General features: G+C 39.9%; 1 protein-coding gene across 1 annotated transcript; it reads left to right on the forward strand.

Annotated features, from left to right (window-relative positions):
• The first annotated feature begins 387 nt into the window (after positions 1-387).
• LOC139337910 (C-signal-like) lies at positions 388-12283 on the forward strand. Its single transcript, XM_070972743.1, has 7 exons — positions 388-595; positions 3709-3763; positions 6064-6260; positions 6713-6755; positions 7677-7795; positions 11166-11276; positions 12167-12283. The coding sequence occupies exons 1-7, from the start codon at positions 449-451 to the stop codon at positions 12278-12280; spliced, it is 786 nt and encodes a 261-aa protein (XP_070828844.1). The 5' UTR covers positions 388-448; the 3' UTR covers positions 12281-12283.
• The last annotated feature ends 5065 nt before the right edge of the window (positions 12284-17348 follow it).

Here is a 17348-nt window from a genome sequence, read left to right on the forward strand (position 1 = left end):
TTAGAGCACAGATGCACACTGAGTTACCACATTGTTGAAATCTTGCCATAGTAAGCATGTAAGTGTCAGCCAAGCAAGCACTGTCAAGAGAAATTAGCTCTTGAACAAAGGATCAGTATGAGGTGGGAGAAGATTGGCAAATTTTGATCTGAATAAATCTTTATTGACAGACCAATGTCCCTCAATAAAAAAATAAAATAAAAAATTGCAACAAGGAGGATGCACAAAGAGGACTAAGGTAAAAGTTGTCCAAATACACAGCAATACAGTAGGTGAAATGTTTATACACACAGAGGTGAGAAGCTTGTTCCCGCCTTCTTGTACAGTACACACCTATATCAAGTGCACGATGCACTCAGGACAAGCATTACAGCAACACTGTGCTTTCACATAAGATCACTCACAGTCACAAGAGTCGTCAGACAGCCGCTGAGCTTTGACAGCCAACATGTCAGAGAAACTGGGAGGCAACATTTTAGTGACTGGAAGCAACAGAGGCATTGGTTTCGAACTGGTCAAACAGCTGGCAGAGAAGACAGGAGCTGGGGCTCACATCTATGCCTGCTGCAGAGAGCCAGAGGGAAGCGGGGCTGAGGTAAGATAGTCAAACATGAATACTTGTCATAGTTGTCAAATCTATTGCTAACACACACCTACCCAGGGTCCATATCTCTCTGGACTCACGTGAGGCAGCATTTAATGACCATAATCTATCTCTGAGGGGCTGAAGGAATTGTTGATTAATAAGTGTGAATCCAAAATTATTTGTTCAAACACTGAGTGATTTTTGAATTTAATCGCTGGAACCCATAAACAGTGTACTGAACACATTTAGTTCAGTTCTAAATTTATTTTATTAGTCTTTGTTCCAAAGGCTATATGATGCTTATTCTGAGTGACATACTAAAATAATGAGTTGTATGGTTGCACTTTGCTGTGCGTATATATATTTCCCCAAAAGGTAGCATTATTGCTGCATGGGTTATGAGCAGTGGCAATGTTTTGTCCACAAAGTACTGCACTGTTCAACTGCACAGAAGTTGAGGGAGGTGGTGAGGCTACAACAAGGCTTTGCTAAAATTGAGATTTTTGGGTTAAAAAATAAGTGCTTTGTCAAGGTTTACACAAACATTGTTTCAGGGCACTTAAAGACAGTCACTCTAATATGAATTATAATATAGTAATAAACTTTATTAATATATAGCACCTATCTAAAAAGTGCTTTATGGGATAAAAACATCAAACAGTAATCAGGAAATTGCTAATAATGAATACAATAAGGAAGATCACAATCACAAAACAATAAAAACAAGATCACAGGAAGACTAGACAAGAAAAGTGTGATTTAAAAAGGGACTTAAATGAAGTAATAGACATAGCCATCCTAAACTCCTCTGGCGTGCCGTGACGGCAAACACTCATCTTTGTTTTTAAGTCTGGAAGTAGGAATCACCAGGAGAGAAGCATTAAATGAAAAATAAAAGGTCAGTCAACATTTTGTTGTTACATCCAGTATGGACATTTTGTGGCTTTCCACTTTATTTTAACATTTGTTTGAAAATGAATTTGCTATTGCATATTAGCTGTACATAAACAGAAGTTTTGGGAGACTGGGTTGCTCCCAGATGAGCTGAAGTTTGTAAGCACAATGGAAATTCAACAACACATAGTGACAAACGAGAACCCCAATTCCCAAAAAATCCCCAGAAGCTGAGATGCTGTGTCAGTGTTAAATAAAAACAGAATGCAATCATCTGCAAATGAACTGTGTTTACCGACTATGATTTACCAAAGTGTTCCTGAGTCCATGTATTAATATCCTTTATGCAATCATGTGTTCACAAAGTGGTGAACCTCTCTCCATCCTTGCTTGTTGTCTTTCCAGGTCTTTCATACCCAATCATGACACTATCACCTGTTACCAGTGAACCTGTTTACCTGTGGAATGTTCTAAACAGGTGTTTTTGGAGCATTTCCCAGTTTTTTACACAGCATTCCATTTTTTGGAATTGGGTTTGAGAAGTGTTGAATTAGTAACAAATATTAACTTTCACATAAAAACCCTTGGTCCCTGTCGACAAAATTAAAAAGATAAAATCTGTGGGTGTAACCCTGGACAGTATGATTGAGAGTGTAACAGGAGTAACAACTGGAGAGGTCCCTCAGCGACTGGGTGTTTCTTCCAGGAAATGTAATGCCTAGCCCACATGTACATGGGTATTTCTTAAAATGAGGGTTTTGCTTCTTTGTTCCAAATAAAAAATCCCATCTACACAAGCACTGTTTAAAAAAATGACCATCCATATGAAAATGCAAAAACACGATTTAAGTGCTATTGAGAGCTTGCCAAACCAACAAGTGGCGTACAACCTTCATTTAAAGCCACACTGGGCAATCAGAAGCCTGAATAAAAAGCTATAGCTGGTCGGCTACCTGAAACTGGAGGTCAGACCTGGTCTCATTGTTTGGGTTTGTGTTACGGGAATGTCTGATTGTGTAGCAGTGACCTACATGGGGCATCCTGAAGACTGTTCCTCAATATACAGAAGGGTAACTGTACATTTATGCATGAACATGTAAAAAGTCCTGTTAGCTAAGGTTAGCATCAGCACTATTTTGGCCATGTCCACCATTACATGAAATCGCCTTAATTCAACAAAGGATACACCCACTTTGACGTCAGACAAAGAAGATAAAGGTGTGCACACAGCTGTCAAACAATGGAAATAACAGCACACACTCACATATCAGACAAAGGAGATGTCCATACCCTGTAGTCACAAGCCCTGTAGTCTGCATAGAGGTCAACAATTTAGCAAGATAGCTCGCAGGTAATGTAATGCAAAGTCATAATGAACAAAAAGTTCCATGGCCTTTGGCATTTCTGAAAATGTCAGCAAACACACATCAGTGAAATCAGAGCTTCCAGAAAATTCATGAGGTCATGAACACCACAAGAGGTGGGACAGTCACACAGATTCTTCTTATGAACACAGTAAACACGAGCCCATTTGAAGGCAGAAAATGTCTTCACCCTGGAAGTTTTCCAAAAGGGTCCGTTTTCAGTGACCTAAAACTGTGTTTGTATGTGGATGAAAGGCTGATGCACACAGAAAAAACTATGTTTTGAAAAAGACCCATGTAGATGTGGACTAGGCATAAGTCAACAAGTTACCATGACTCTCGTGTACATACAAACCACAAATAACTCAACAAACAACTGTAGCTTTTAAACAGTCCAACATCTTATCTGAGTCAGTGGCAGACAGCAGGTTCATTGATGTATCCAGTACAGAGACAAGTCCAGAACATGTTTAGTCTATTTGACTGAACGCAGGGGGAAACTGCTCGTGTTGATCTGTCAAAAATTCAAGGTGCCCTGCAGGGTTGTTTTCTTTTCTTTTCTTTTTTTTTGTGTAAACACAAATTCTTTCCACATTCAATTTTCTCACCAATGTAAACTTTGTACAACTAGCAGTTTTTTCTATCCTGTCTTTTGTTGATGTATGTCATTGTTTCTTACAGTGTAAGCCACACCAACTGTTGATCATTAGAATACTGTGAATATATGACAGACACAAATGACCATGAAATGAGTGAATGATTAACATATTTCTGAATTCTCTCTCTCTGTCTGTCTCTGTCCGTCCGTCCTTCACCTATGATCTTATCTTTCTTTCACTTTCCATACCACTCTGTTTCCTTTAGGCCCTGAGAAACCTCGCCACCCAACATTCTGGAAAAATCACTTTAATCAAGCTAGGTAAACACAACACACTGCCATTTACATATGTGTAGATGAATTAACTTAAATATTAACTTGAAGTGAAATATTACCTTATGTTATAGTATCATGTTCTTGAATTAGTACTTTCTGCCTCACACGATACGTCATTGAGAGGTCTTGAATGGCTGGGACACCAGAGGTGATTAGAGCTTAGATGTACCAGGAAGTTCACCAAAAGTACAGATATTAATTCAAGTCCATTGTTCAAATGTCAAGTTGCACCACAAACACATGAAATGACTATGAACTCATTTATGTAATCAGTTCAGAACTTAAAGGCAAACACCCTGCATAACCTGTCTCACCAGCTGGAAACAAAGTGACTGTACAGTGATATCCACTCTATGAATAGTCTGTCCAAGAGGTTAGCATGACTTGCTTAGATATGAGTAAAAGAAACAATCATGTTAGGGATAGTCAAATTGGAGCCATGTGTAGTAAATGTTTTTATTTTCTTAATCCACACCAAATGGGTTTTCATCAAGTCCAGAACAAACGTGAAGGAGTTAACAATAAAAAAAAAACTAGGTCGATCAAATGATGATTGTCACACAAGCCTTACATCCTGTTGCCAGTAGGTGAAGACAATATAATAGATTATTGGCATGTAGATGTCTTAAGGCCAGGACTTTTGTTAAACATGTCAAGTTTGGAGTTTGGTTCACTCAAGTTACAACAATTTCCTGTTGCATGTCAAAACATTGAAAGGCCAAAAAGAGGTGTGTGGACATGTGCCAGAATAGACCACACTGCACAGGAATTACACCCCCTCAAGATGGGCACACAATACTGCATTGCAAGTACAAACATTCTCCACAAACATGCACGTTTTCACGGTTCACATGCAGCAGCATCTACTCTACCTTGTTCCCTCAGCCACTTTCCCCACCCCTCATGAAGGCTGTTTGGCCTGACTATTAAAATCAATAACATTTGATATTAACCACAAAATAACTTTTTCAGGACACTTGGGTAATCTAATATTTACTTTTTAAGAAAAAAAAAGAAAAGAAAAAAAAAGCTAATAATTAACTTATAACTCAGACTGCCCCTTATAAACATTTATAGCATATTTGACTTTGTGGAACTACTTCCTGGTTTAACTTTGGCCTCCTGTATTGTCTATATAATTTCCCTCCAACTATGCCAGCTGTTGCCAGCAACTACAAATGTGTTGTTGCTGCATTTATCTCCCTAACGTTAGGTTATTTTACCTTCCAGTGGATAAGATCAGCGGTTGGTGTGCAGTTACATGTAGCCTCATTTAGGCTCAATTGCCCCGACTCTGGCAACACTTGTCTCACCACAGTTTTACAGGGAAAGCCTCAAATGTAGATTCCAGACGAGGCTGGTGCAGCTCCTCACCACCCTCACAGTATATATAATATACTGTACTTACCAATGTAGTTAGACTGTGCACCCAAATACAGTTGAATTAAAGCAGTTAGCACAACCACCCTCTGTAAACTATGCTTTTGTGGTTGCAGGACAAATTAGAGACTTGTCTCATCACAGAGATGACACAGAGGAAAAAAGCCTCACACGTAGATTCCAGACAAGGCGGTGCAACTCCTCACCACCCTCACCCATGCCCACCTATGAATGCAATATGAATTACATCAATAATAAAGGTCTAATTCTTAATGAATTTAGTGATAGTAACCATAATTTCCTCTCTATCTCATAGTGTCTCCCCCTCAGCTCTCTCAGCCTCCCTTGCCAGTAAAACGTCCACCCTCCCTCCAACATAGCCTGAAAACCACCAGAATTTGTTAATCATTATCTCATTTTTGGAGTAATTTCTGGCCCATGTCCAATCTCCATTTTCTTTCATAAATACTTGTATGTGTTGTCACAAGCAAAACTCAACACCATCTGCATCTCTGATGACCTGTTTGGACCATTTCAATGCAGTTTCCATACAGAAATGGCCCTCCTCAAAGTCACCAATGACCTCCTCCTCTCCCCAGACTGTTTGACATGCAGCTAGTGGCCTTATTAACTGAGAGCTCAGAGCACCGGCTGTTGGTTTTTACACTGCAGGCAGCAGAACTGGGCCTAGCAGCAAATGAACACAGCCTCAGAGAACGAAGGAGGCTAGTTTGACTAGCTAGTGCTTGCTAGTCAAACTAGCTAGTTGTTTCTGAATGACACTGCATTCATTCATTGATACCAGTCATAGGTGTGCAAGGTGTTCTTTTACGTGAACACAATCCTTGTTTTTGGTAACATTAATATATAGATATGCACGTGGCTGTGTGCGTGTCTGTCTGCAGACGTCTCAAATGAGGACAGTATCTCGGCTGCTGTACAAGCTGTGAGCAAGCAAATTGGGGCTGGTGTTCTGAACCTCCTCATAAACAATGCTGGTGTCAACAAACCGCCCTCACCAGCAACGTTATCTGTCACTGGGAAAAAGGAAATGATGGAGGTATACGAAACCAATGTGGTCGGACCATTTCTCCTTGGGAAGGTTGGTTTGTCTCACTCTTCTCTACACTCATAGTGTGCATACACACAGTTGCAGGTACACAGATGGAAACAGATGCTGTGATGATGAAAAGTGGAAACCGCTGCATTCTTTGCAGCATCTTATGAAATTGTCTGTTGATTGCTTGACTGTTAAACAAGGACGACACCTACAGGCACATCTGGTGTTGGCAGTCATCATGGATCTGTGTCAATGCTGAGGTGTTACCGATCAAACAGGAAAACATAATACAACACTATTCCATAAAACAAAACAAAACAAAACAAAACAAAACAAAACAAAACAAAACAAAACAAAACAAAACAAAAAGACAGCAGCAGAAACAGACGGTGGTCAGCTAAGCACATGCAACTGGTTATACCATGTACTTTTGAAAAGGAATGAAAGAATTTACCCCAAATATGAAATGTAAACTATCACCTTTCTACCTTCAGATGTTTCTTCCACTCCTCCAAAGAGCAGCAGAGAAGGACAAAGGTAAATATGTTTTCTCTCATGTGATGCTGGAATTTGTATCTCAGATATAGGCATTGTTAGGAACTGAAAATAGTGAAGAATCAATCGACACTTTTGGTGTCTTGCCTCATGCTGCACAATTATACATGGATTTTTCATTAACTACGGATGAAGGGGCAGCCTTGACAAGTTCAGCTAACAGCACAGCAGAGTACAGCTGCAGCAGAGCGGCAAAACAGCCAACAGAATATGAAAAGCTAGGCTAGATTGTTGCAGGAACTGGGATTCCTCCTTCCAGGGCAATGCATTACTTTGCTGAGGATCTGAATGCTGCTGAATGTGGGTTAACAATATGTCAACTTTACAATCCACACTACGGGCCATATCCTTGACTTAGTTTGTTGTCCTGACATCACACCATATAGCAATAAAACAATACATGGTGAACTAGCCATCTCAAATCAAAAAGCTCTGTTTTTCAACAACAACAACAACAACAACATACTGCACAGTAAATCAAGGTCAGTTTAATTACCTTGAACCCTGTTCCTGCTCGCACTCCTTCAAGCTTGGGTCGAATGGACTCCTACAGTACAACAGCTTATCCTCTGTACTTGATCCTCTTGCCCCTCTGAAAACATGGGTTGCCTCATTTGCCCATTCTGCTCCCTTGTACACACCTGAGCTACGTCAGCTCAAGTCGGCACCTTTTTTTTTTCTTCAACCCAAAAATCACAACTATTCATAAATAGCTGGCTTCAGCCAACATCATGCAGAACTGCCCCTATCCACTCTTCATTGTGGTTTCCCTTTCACTGAAAGTACTTCAAACAGCTGTGAAAACAGTGAAAATACACAGGCTTGTACAATATGAGCACAAGTTATCACTATTAAGTATTAATATTCCTATTTCATTTGTCTTTCACTGTCTCTCTGTCTCAGGTGATCAAATGTCCTGCCGGAGGTCAGCCATCATCAACATGTCCAGCATCATCTCATCCATCGAGAAATGTTCAGACACCTTCTGGATGGCACCGGTGTACCCCTATAGGACCAGCAAGGTACTGTCAACTTACACAAAATCTGCATTTCTCAGGCTAAGTACATAATTTATGGAGAATTTTAAATAACAGCACTGTTCTTTTTCTAATCTGCAAGAATTATCTCGGGAAGACTAAGATGTCTAATTTGGCTTTATCAGGTCAGGTCATAAATACAGAGGCCCCAAAAAGTAGGAGTTCAGGATCACAGCTATGGTCAAATTAACCCAACATTAGACCCCATTTCCCACACTCTCTAACCTTTTTACTTAGTGTGCCCTTATTATTTTGAAAGATTAGGCTGGCATTATCTTTTCTTTTTGTCAACAAATCCCACAAAAAGACCAGAATGTGTTGAATGTTGTTTCTCAATATCTTCTGACTTCCCTGTTCTGTCTGTGGCTCTTAGCTTCAAGGTTATACAAATGTAAATAATTTCATCACAAAGCAGTGGGCCATATAAGCCAGTAAGTGAACAAGCAAAGCACAGGACATTCACCTGGAGATAACTATGCCCCATCCTGAATCACAACTTAAATAAAGATGCTCAACTTTGTCTTTCACCTCCTGGTTGGAGACAGACTGCCGTCCTTCTCCTTGTTGTCTCCTGGCAGATAGGTGAACTCTTGTTTTAGCCTTCCTCCACTACAGATTGTATTTCCATCAGTTCATCTGAAGGAGTGTCTCCACCTGTTTGTGTAGCTGCTAACTCCACCTCATATTTGTAAATGTTTTACTCTACAGATCTGCTGCTGTATTAACTGGATACAATTCTGCAAACATATAGGAGGGAAGTTACAAATATCAAATGGCCCACAAACAGACAGGAAGTGATTCCCAAATATGCAAAGGCCATTTCAGATGTGAAACTGGTCCACAAATGCATATACCTGTAAAACCTTTATCATTTTCATGTGAAAATGGATATGAATTAATATGGTTTGTGGATGGTGAAATATTTCTGGATCACAGTTCACACTTGTGTGTTGTCTTCTGCCATGAACTGAATGTTTTGATGATTGTTCCTTTTTACAACATCCAGTTTTTAATCGTGCCATCACATGGACAAAAACAGTAATGCTAAGAATGTTGTCAGGCCAAAGATGTCGCAGATCTCTGGGTGTGGAGGACAATATGTCACAGTCACAGTCATGGTCCACCCACACAGGTGTGCTCTCTTCTCAGTCGTGCGTGTCGATACACACTGTGCTTCACTGAAATCTCCCTGACTCTCCTGCTGGTTCTGTTTCACCTGAAGGGCAGTACAACTTTCAACAACACATAATTCTTCTTAGTACGCCGAGTGTGGGAACCTTACATTACCTGAGCAGAGGTTTAATGAGGAGGAAGAAGTGAAAGCACTGGTGTGAATGTTTAGAGCCTTAAAATTGTAACTGTCTGTCAGGCCCTTTCACACCCCTCATTTGGTCGAGACTTTTGTGCTTTTCAGTTTGATCCTAACCGGCCAAACCTTGGTCAAACAAAAGGAGGTGGCCTCAGTCCAAACTAAGGTTGAACCATGGTTGTGTTCATTTCTAGTGTAAAAAGAACAGGAAGGGCGTGCAGGCAAAATGCAATGAAAAAAAAGAGCAGTGGTCGAACATGTGGGGGGTCCTGGGGTTTGCTTGGAGTCTTCTTCCTGTTTTATTTTGAAAGTTCATTCATGTGTCATGTTTTGTTTTATGCCCTGCTTAGGATTAGTTTCACATGGCCCTAACTTGCCTTCCCTCTCTTGTCTGTTAAAGTGTGTTTTTCCCTCCCTTTGCCCGTTGGTCTTAGTTCCTTGTGTATCTAAGTCTGTTTGGTCTTTCTGATTTCTCCAGTGTTTATTCTACCTGTGATTTTGGATTTTGCTTTGGTGCTTTTTCAGACTTTGATTCTTGCCTGTAAATGTTTGGCTTGCCTTATCTGGTTTTGAACCCTGGCCTACCTCACCAGTCCTGTTACCATTTTACAATTACAGGAGGAGGTAGGCCTTTTACAGCGTTATGTTGGCCTTTGTGAAACTGCCTCTGGTGTCTCCTTTTGGGACCAATTCCTCACCTTACTCATTTCCCTGCCTGCACAAGTATCAAAATATATACAATTGACTCGTATAAAGGGCCAGCTGGAAAAAACTCACAAAGATTGGACACTTTTCAATTATTTTCCAAGAGGATTTGACACCTGAGAGGAACTGAACTGACAACACACTAACGTCAGATACATGCCCGTCTACAAACCAATCAATTGCAAGTATAGGAAGATGCATCTCACATAGAAGGTGATGACAGGATTTAGGTGTGCCATGTTGAGTTTTTTTTTAGCTCACTGACATAATTACAATGTAAAAAATAAATAAATAAATAAATAAATTACTCTGTCCCTTACTGCTGTCCATCTGCAAACTCTATTTGTAGCATTTTATCCACACTCACAGCACTGATTAATATGCTGATGGTACTAAGCTAGTTAGAGTATTTTTCTGCTATTAACTTGTAGCACACAGCAGGACAAACACAGGTGGAACGAATTACATGAATGTTGGCTTTATTCCACTGGTCTGAGTACATTATGCACACATGTAAGTGCCTGGGCCCTGAAACGGACACACCTAAATGGAAAGCAGCCATTTGTCATATTATGAAGTACACCTGTGTTTGGCAGGTCTTTCCTAAAATCACTCACTCGTTGTTATGTAATAATGAGAAAGCATGATTCTATGCTAGCTGCATGCAAAAAATTAACCTCTGGCCAGAATGAAGGAAGTGTCCACATGAGTTACCGAGACTGGTGGGAGAGGACCTTTACAGATGACAACTGGGTGTCAAACCTACATATGCACTGTCAATTTTTTGGTTTGTTTTTCTGTGGAAGACTGCAGCCCAATTCTGGGTCCTTTAATGTCTGCATTTATAAACTCCTCAGGCTATTAAAACTAGGGACATAAGGAACACGCATCATGGATTTTGCTGTCGGGATTTTGGAGAAACACTGAATACTATTAGAATAAAAACTAATTCAATGTAATACAGTTTGGAGTGTCCAAGAGTGTTCGTTGATTCACTCATTGGATCAGATGACAATACTGACTGCTCAAACAGTCTGATCTTGGCAGACTTTACAATTCTGCCCATCAGGGAGGTGTTGCTGCCAACGAGTGTCATCACATTTTAAAAATCTCTAAGTCCTAATGGCTGTATCCTGGTTTTTGTTTGACAGTATGGCAATGTACTAAACTTGTGCTGGGTAAGGACACGTCCGTTAGTCGCTCTGTCAGGTCATAAAAGGGTGTCCTTAGCCTTCAACTTTCTCTTTTCAAAGGGAGGTGAATTTAATGCAAGTTCAGTTCTCCTATTTAATAGAAAATCTGATGCTGTTTAACTCATTTGTCCTTTCTGCGGCTCACCAGGCAGCTTTGAACATGCTGACTCAATGTCAAGCTCTGGACTTCAAGAAAGACAACATACTGGTGACAGCGCTCCACCCCGGCTGGGTCCGCACTGACATGGGAGGAGAACGGGTGAGTTCAGAGAAAATTGCTGTTGGTCTTTTAAATGGTAAAGGTCACACTTGGAATTTCAGCAGCATTGTATGAGCAAAAACGCTCATTTGCTGTTTGAGTGCATTTACTTCAGTACTGTCCTGAAGTACAAGTTTGAGGTACTTGACTTTTACTTGAGTACTTCTATTCGATGGCACTTTCTATGTCACAACATTTCAGACAGAAATACTGAACTTACTCAATGTCCTCCTGCTGTCTCCTGTCAGCCCTTTAAACAATCAGTCATACAAGCTGTTTTCTAAGTAACTAGCCAACCTAAAAAGGAAGTAAGAGAGCGGCAGAGGTTGACAAACCCCACTACTTGCTGTGATGATTCACCTTGACTCTGTCACTACCATAGCAACCATTTTCTGTGGGTTATACAGCTTAGTCAACACCGGCGGGTCACAGGAAACCTCTACTGTAGTTCACTTAATGCTATACAACAACTAGAAATGAATGAACAACTGATATATTTGGGGAGGGGTGTACTCCTGCACAGTGGGCCTTATTCCTTTATTAATACATCAACAGAATTTGCATATGCACAAGTGGCTGAACAACTAAACATGCATGTGTAGTGGTTATTAGGATGATCAGAAATGTTTACACAACATACAACAACAGCATCAGAATAATGACCATATTCAGAGACAAATCAGTTTTTGTTCCTATCCTGTGCACTGATAAACTAAAAATCTATGATGATCAATGTTTTAACATGTTTCAAATGTTTTAACTTTTCCTTTTGAGCTTCTTGGCCTTCCATATATTAGACTACCATTCTTCTCCCCACTGTGATGCGCCTGTATTCATTGCTCTGGATTTGTATTTGTAGTGACTTTCCTCTTTCTTGTGTTTGTCTCTAGGGCAAGTTGTCCACCCTGGAGAGTGTAGATGGCATGATGAAAGTGATGTCATCACTCAGCAACAAAGACAGTGGGCTGCTTCTGGACTGGGAGGGCAAGAGAATCCCCTGGTAGTAGTCATCAGAACGACCACACAAGGACTACCAAACCAACCATTTCTGCATACATTTACGAAGATAGTATACCAGGGTGATGTTGCTTCAGTAACCTCTGACATCTGGGATTCCAATAAAAATCTTCTCAGCAAATCAATGTTGTCTCTGAACACTTGAAAAATACATCATGCAACATCTTAGATCACATTTTGAAATTAATGGGCATTGAGTTGTGCACAGCTGTGGACCTTCTGTCTGGGTGTGTTCAGGTTTTTTATGTTCCATCTCAATACAATACTCACACGGCCATATATATAGATACTATTGCGCTGACAGTTTAGCTGTCATCATACCTCTGGTCCATACTGGCCATGAGGCAAGTCCTACGTAGACTGACTCTCTGTGTTTCATCAGAAAATATCCTTACTGAACTGGAGCAGAGGGATACGTCTTGGTAGCTGCACATATGTTTACTGTCTGGTCACAACACTAGCAGTAACAATATACACATCTGCCAAGAGTAAGACACCCACTTGAACTTAGACTCCAACTCAGACTGCTGAAGCCTCATATTAGCTTCAGCACTACTTCAGACTGCAATTTTGCACATTTTGTCCTTCATCTCTTACGGTCTGGTCACATTATGAAGTTGTCACTTCACAGTAGGAGTAATGGAGAAATTTATATTTCATATTTTTTGGCTTCATGATGCCCCCGAGTTTTGCATTGATGCTACGGAATACCATTAGTTCTCTGTCTATGCAAATGGAGACTTTATTTCAATACAGCCAATCAAATCTTGCATAAATAGTAGAAATTTAGTGCTACACAAGAGCCACAGTCTCTGAACAACCCACATTAGTTTATGCACTGTTACTTGTTGAACAAGCCACTAAACAAACATTCACAGGGGAAAAGTGCACTGCTAACGTCACTTTGCTGGCTTGATGTCCAAACTGCTGTGACTTATTAAATACCATGTGAGCATTTCTGAAAATGTCACTTGGGACTGGTATAGTCCTTATTCTTCAATACCACTAACAACACTTTTGCTGTCAATCAAACACGAACACAAATGGCCCCATCAGCTGGCAGAAATGAAAAAGAGCATTTCTGATATTTCCCCAATGACCTTTTTGCTTCGTTCCAATAAAACAAAACTATCAACAATACATTGACATTGAAATAATACATTGACATTATTTTTGGCTAGAAAAGCCACCATAAATCAGCTGAATACCCGTCCCCTCACCCCTACCTTTCAAAGTGTGCAGGAGAATCTACGGTGGCCTTCAGGTAACGTAAAAGCTTAAAAGATCATCTTATGAATTAGATATAGCTAACAATGAGTGTGCTCCTGATAGAAACCAAGATACTGTGGCATGTAAACACCTGATCCAGGTCTCTGATCATTCTCTGTCATGTTTGAAGGTGCATTAACAACTTCAAATTAGGTGTATTTTATTTTTTTAGGTGTGTCCTCCTGTTGAGGAAAACTCAGTGAGCACAGAAATGAATGGCTGAGATGCTGACGAGTCAAGTTCTATCTACAATCAATCAGCGTGGATAATAGTAGTATCGTGTTTATAAGGAGCTGGATACCAACATATATGCAGTCAGTGTTGTTGGTGTTTTGAATTGATGAAATTCCTTGCTTCAGTGTCTGGACATCTGCCTATCTGACAATCTGGGTGTTGTGTTTTAGACAGTAAAGTGAGGTAAAAGCATGTTTACAACAGAACACACACTTTGCTTTCTTTGATCACTTCTGTCTTTCTTTTACATGTACGGGTAAAGTCTCAAATAAAGTGAAATGGATTGAATTGTGGTTTTTGGCAGCGTGCATAGACAGCAGTCCAGACATACTGAAAATGACAGATTTGAGTCATGCTCCATTCCAGAGAGGGGTCCCCCAGCAAGCACTCATGCCAGGAAAATCTGGTGAGCGCTGAGATGAAACTCAATCAACTTTGGAATTTCCTGTGGTGAAAACAGCATATTCTGTTCTTCATTTGAAATTTCAGACTTTTGCTTCTTTGGTTAATACTGCCCACTATAGGACACTAATGGAAATTACACAATCTTACACTGATCAGTAAGCTTCACAATCATACTATATTTAACAGTTGTAAAATGTTTGCCTGAGGACCCCAGGCTGTGCTCTGGCTTATAGGGGAGCTGAACTTCAGCAATATAGTTGAGAGAATAAAGTGTTTTAAAGTCAATCTGTAAAATTGTGAAATAAATTCGAAAACTTACTGGTCTTGTATTTGTTAAAAGTCAAGCAGCTGCATTTTGTACCAACTGAAGGTGTGAAATCATTTTTGGCCTGAATATGATGGATAACAATAATCTAATGGAGATCAATATAAAGCATGTATGATGTTCTCAAGATTGGGGGGGGGGGGGGGGGGGATGCTTCACAGTTGATAAAAACATAACTGAACAACTTCAGTAGCTTGTCTTTCAAATGAAAGGCCACTGTTAAGTCCTCCACTCAGGTTTCTGGATGCAGGTTTGACATTTGCAGACAGGAAGCCAAGATGGTTTTGTAAACTTTGGAGGACCAGAAATGATATCAGTTTCAATTATGGGATATCTCATAACTGATGAAAACTGTCTTCTTCACTGGTTAAATGGAGCATACATTTACGTGATATTCCCATAACAATGATATTGAATTTTGGATTTATGCATGATATGTCCCAGTGGCAGCTTACATACAGAGAATAACTGAGGGCCTAAGATGGAGCGTCCTCTGTGGCCCTTCTGATCCGTGGTGCTCCACAGGCATCACTGACCACAACAGAAAAAGTTCTGCTTGATAAATAAGATCTGAACCTGTCGAGGGCAGTATCACTGATGCAAACCCACTTTTTAAAGCGTTCCAATAGAATAAAATAATGAGACTAAGATCCAACAATAACAAAATCAGCTGTGAACAAAAGACTGTAACTTAGCTGAGGATGGTTTTGGTGGTATGATGTGCATGGAAACCAACAATGTTGTAATTATTCAAAAAAGAAATCAACTCAGACTAAACAACTTTCTTTAGAGTCTTTTGCTAAAAATGGTAATTTAAAGAAATGAGTTGAAAGTTTTAAAATCCAGAGTCTGTGGCTGGGGCTGAGGAGGGAACACAGACAGTGGATGGAGAGCTATTCTGGCAGGCATCACATCTACAGGACTAGATGAAGGCTTTAATTTGGCAATTGTGTCCTTTCAAGTGCACACTGAAAAGTCTTGGAAATAGCAAAGCAAGGAAAAGGGGTCACAGTGTGGAGAAGGCAGTGACACGACCAATCTGGATTTTGATATCTCTTACATTCCAATGGTCCACCCGGGGGCTGTAGGAGAAGTTAATGCTGCTTATTATACTTCCCGTATATTGACTCAAACCCTAAGTTCACATTTCTGCTCATATCAAACCCCCGAAGAGTCTCGTGAATGAACTGATGCAAACCATTTCGCAACAGGAGGCACAATTAACACCAACAGCAGACAAACAACTGTTTTTAAAAGTAAGGCAACATGGAAGCCACTCACCAATTATGTCTCTCAGTGATCCACAGATCAAAAACACTCCAAAAAGCACAGCGTGGTAACATCAGCAAAGATCCAGGCGATCTACTGCAGTAAATATATTTAGTCCAAAACATGATAATAATCCACAGAAAAATGTTTAGAATTAGCAGGTGATGTGCTTTCCCCATTACAATTTCCAGAAGCATATACAGATGGGTGCCATCTTGTTTCCTGTTAATCACATGGAGGCTCAGGTTTCAAATGGTACATCGACCAATCATGATCTGTCATGTGAAGCCTAATAACCAGAGTGACCAATAGCAGTCTGAGCTGAGCAGAAGGGCGGCCTTCTCTTCTTCTGTGTGAAGATCAAGCCAATCCAAACCAGATGCCTGATGCTTTGAACAGCCAATGAAATTCTGAACACGCTGATATGGTTATTAACAGCTCCAATCACATCAAACCAAGGGATTCAGCACTAAGAGGGATACTGCACACAGTTTGAAGTGATATATATTGTAAATGGCCTCAATATAAAGGTATATTGCAAAAAAATTAGGTAAAGATACCTTAAATATGAATATACATGGCCAAAGTTTATATTCCATGAATATAAATAGCTATTTATGTAGATAAATATAATAATTCTAAAAATATTCAGTTTTAATTGAACTTGGAACAGGGTAAGGCTTCATGCTGTGGTCCCATTGTGTCTTCCAGCTAATAAGACCTGGTCCGCAGGCATCTATTTGCAAAAATAACTCCCCTTTTTCAGTGTGTTCAAACTTTTATTACTTAATGCCAGTAGCACTTGCAGTGATTCTGCTGCAGCTTAAGATTCTGTGTCACCTTTCAAAGAAGCCCACAACCATACATAAATGGTTCAAGAACAGCTTTCATTTTTACTGCAATGAGATGTATTCACTTTGTAAAGAACGGCAAAAATTGCTCACAGTTGATGGAGGAGGGTTCATGATGGATAAGATGATTATGAAAACAACTCTGGGGTTATGATGGTTTGTTGCAATGACGTTGGTAAAATAAGAGGATCCGGCTGTGTGGTCAGAAACACAAATCTGGCCTCACAAAGATCAACACTTTTGAGAATAAAACCAGAGGAGAGGAAAATGTCCAGTGTGTGTCCCTTTAAGCGAAATTGACCCTCAACTGACTGAATTAAAAGATTTCACAAAGTCTATAAAATAGTCTATAAAAGAGGAATCAGAGGGGCAGCATACATATATCTTAAAATCACCAAAAATCAAGACTGTCAAAGCAGGCATAAGAGATCTGCTGAAAGATCCGAAATTCCTTAAAAAAAAAGAGAGACTTTTAGGTTAAAGCACAAAATAAAGAGGTCTTGTCATTTACCATAAACTCCAGTGATTCAGATGAGGAAAGGTTTCTGAGAGAATATGGGGATCACTTCAAATACATCACTGTGAATCACAGCCAGTCCAGCTCCTGGACTTGTGAAAATACTTAAAACCAGGAGGACTTGTTTCATTGAGTGAGTCGTCTGGACTTAAATCTCAATAAACATGAGGAAATGTAAGTATTTT

The sequence above is a fragment of the Chaetodon trifascialis genome, chromosome 10 (assembly GCF_039877785.1).
Source record: "Chaetodon trifascialis isolate fChaTrf1 chromosome 10, fChaTrf1.hap1, whole genome shotgun sequence".
Lineage (NCBI taxonomy): Eukaryota > Metazoa > Chordata > Actinopteri > Chaetodontiformes > Chaetodontidae > Chaetodon > Chaetodon trifascialis.

Coding starts and splice junctions, on each gene's coding strand:
- LOC139337910 (XM_070972743.1), top strand. CDS start 449: ATGTCAGAGAAACTGGGAGGCAACATTTTAGTGACTGGAAGCAACAGA. Junction 596..3,708: donor CAGAGGGAAGCGGGGCTGAG/GTAAGATAGTCA, acceptor TGTTTCCTTTAG/GCCCTGAGAAACCTCGCCAC. Junction 6,756..7,676: donor AGCAGCAGAGAAGGACAAAG/GTAAATATGTTT, acceptor TCTCTGTCTCAG/GTGATCAAATGTCCTGCCGG.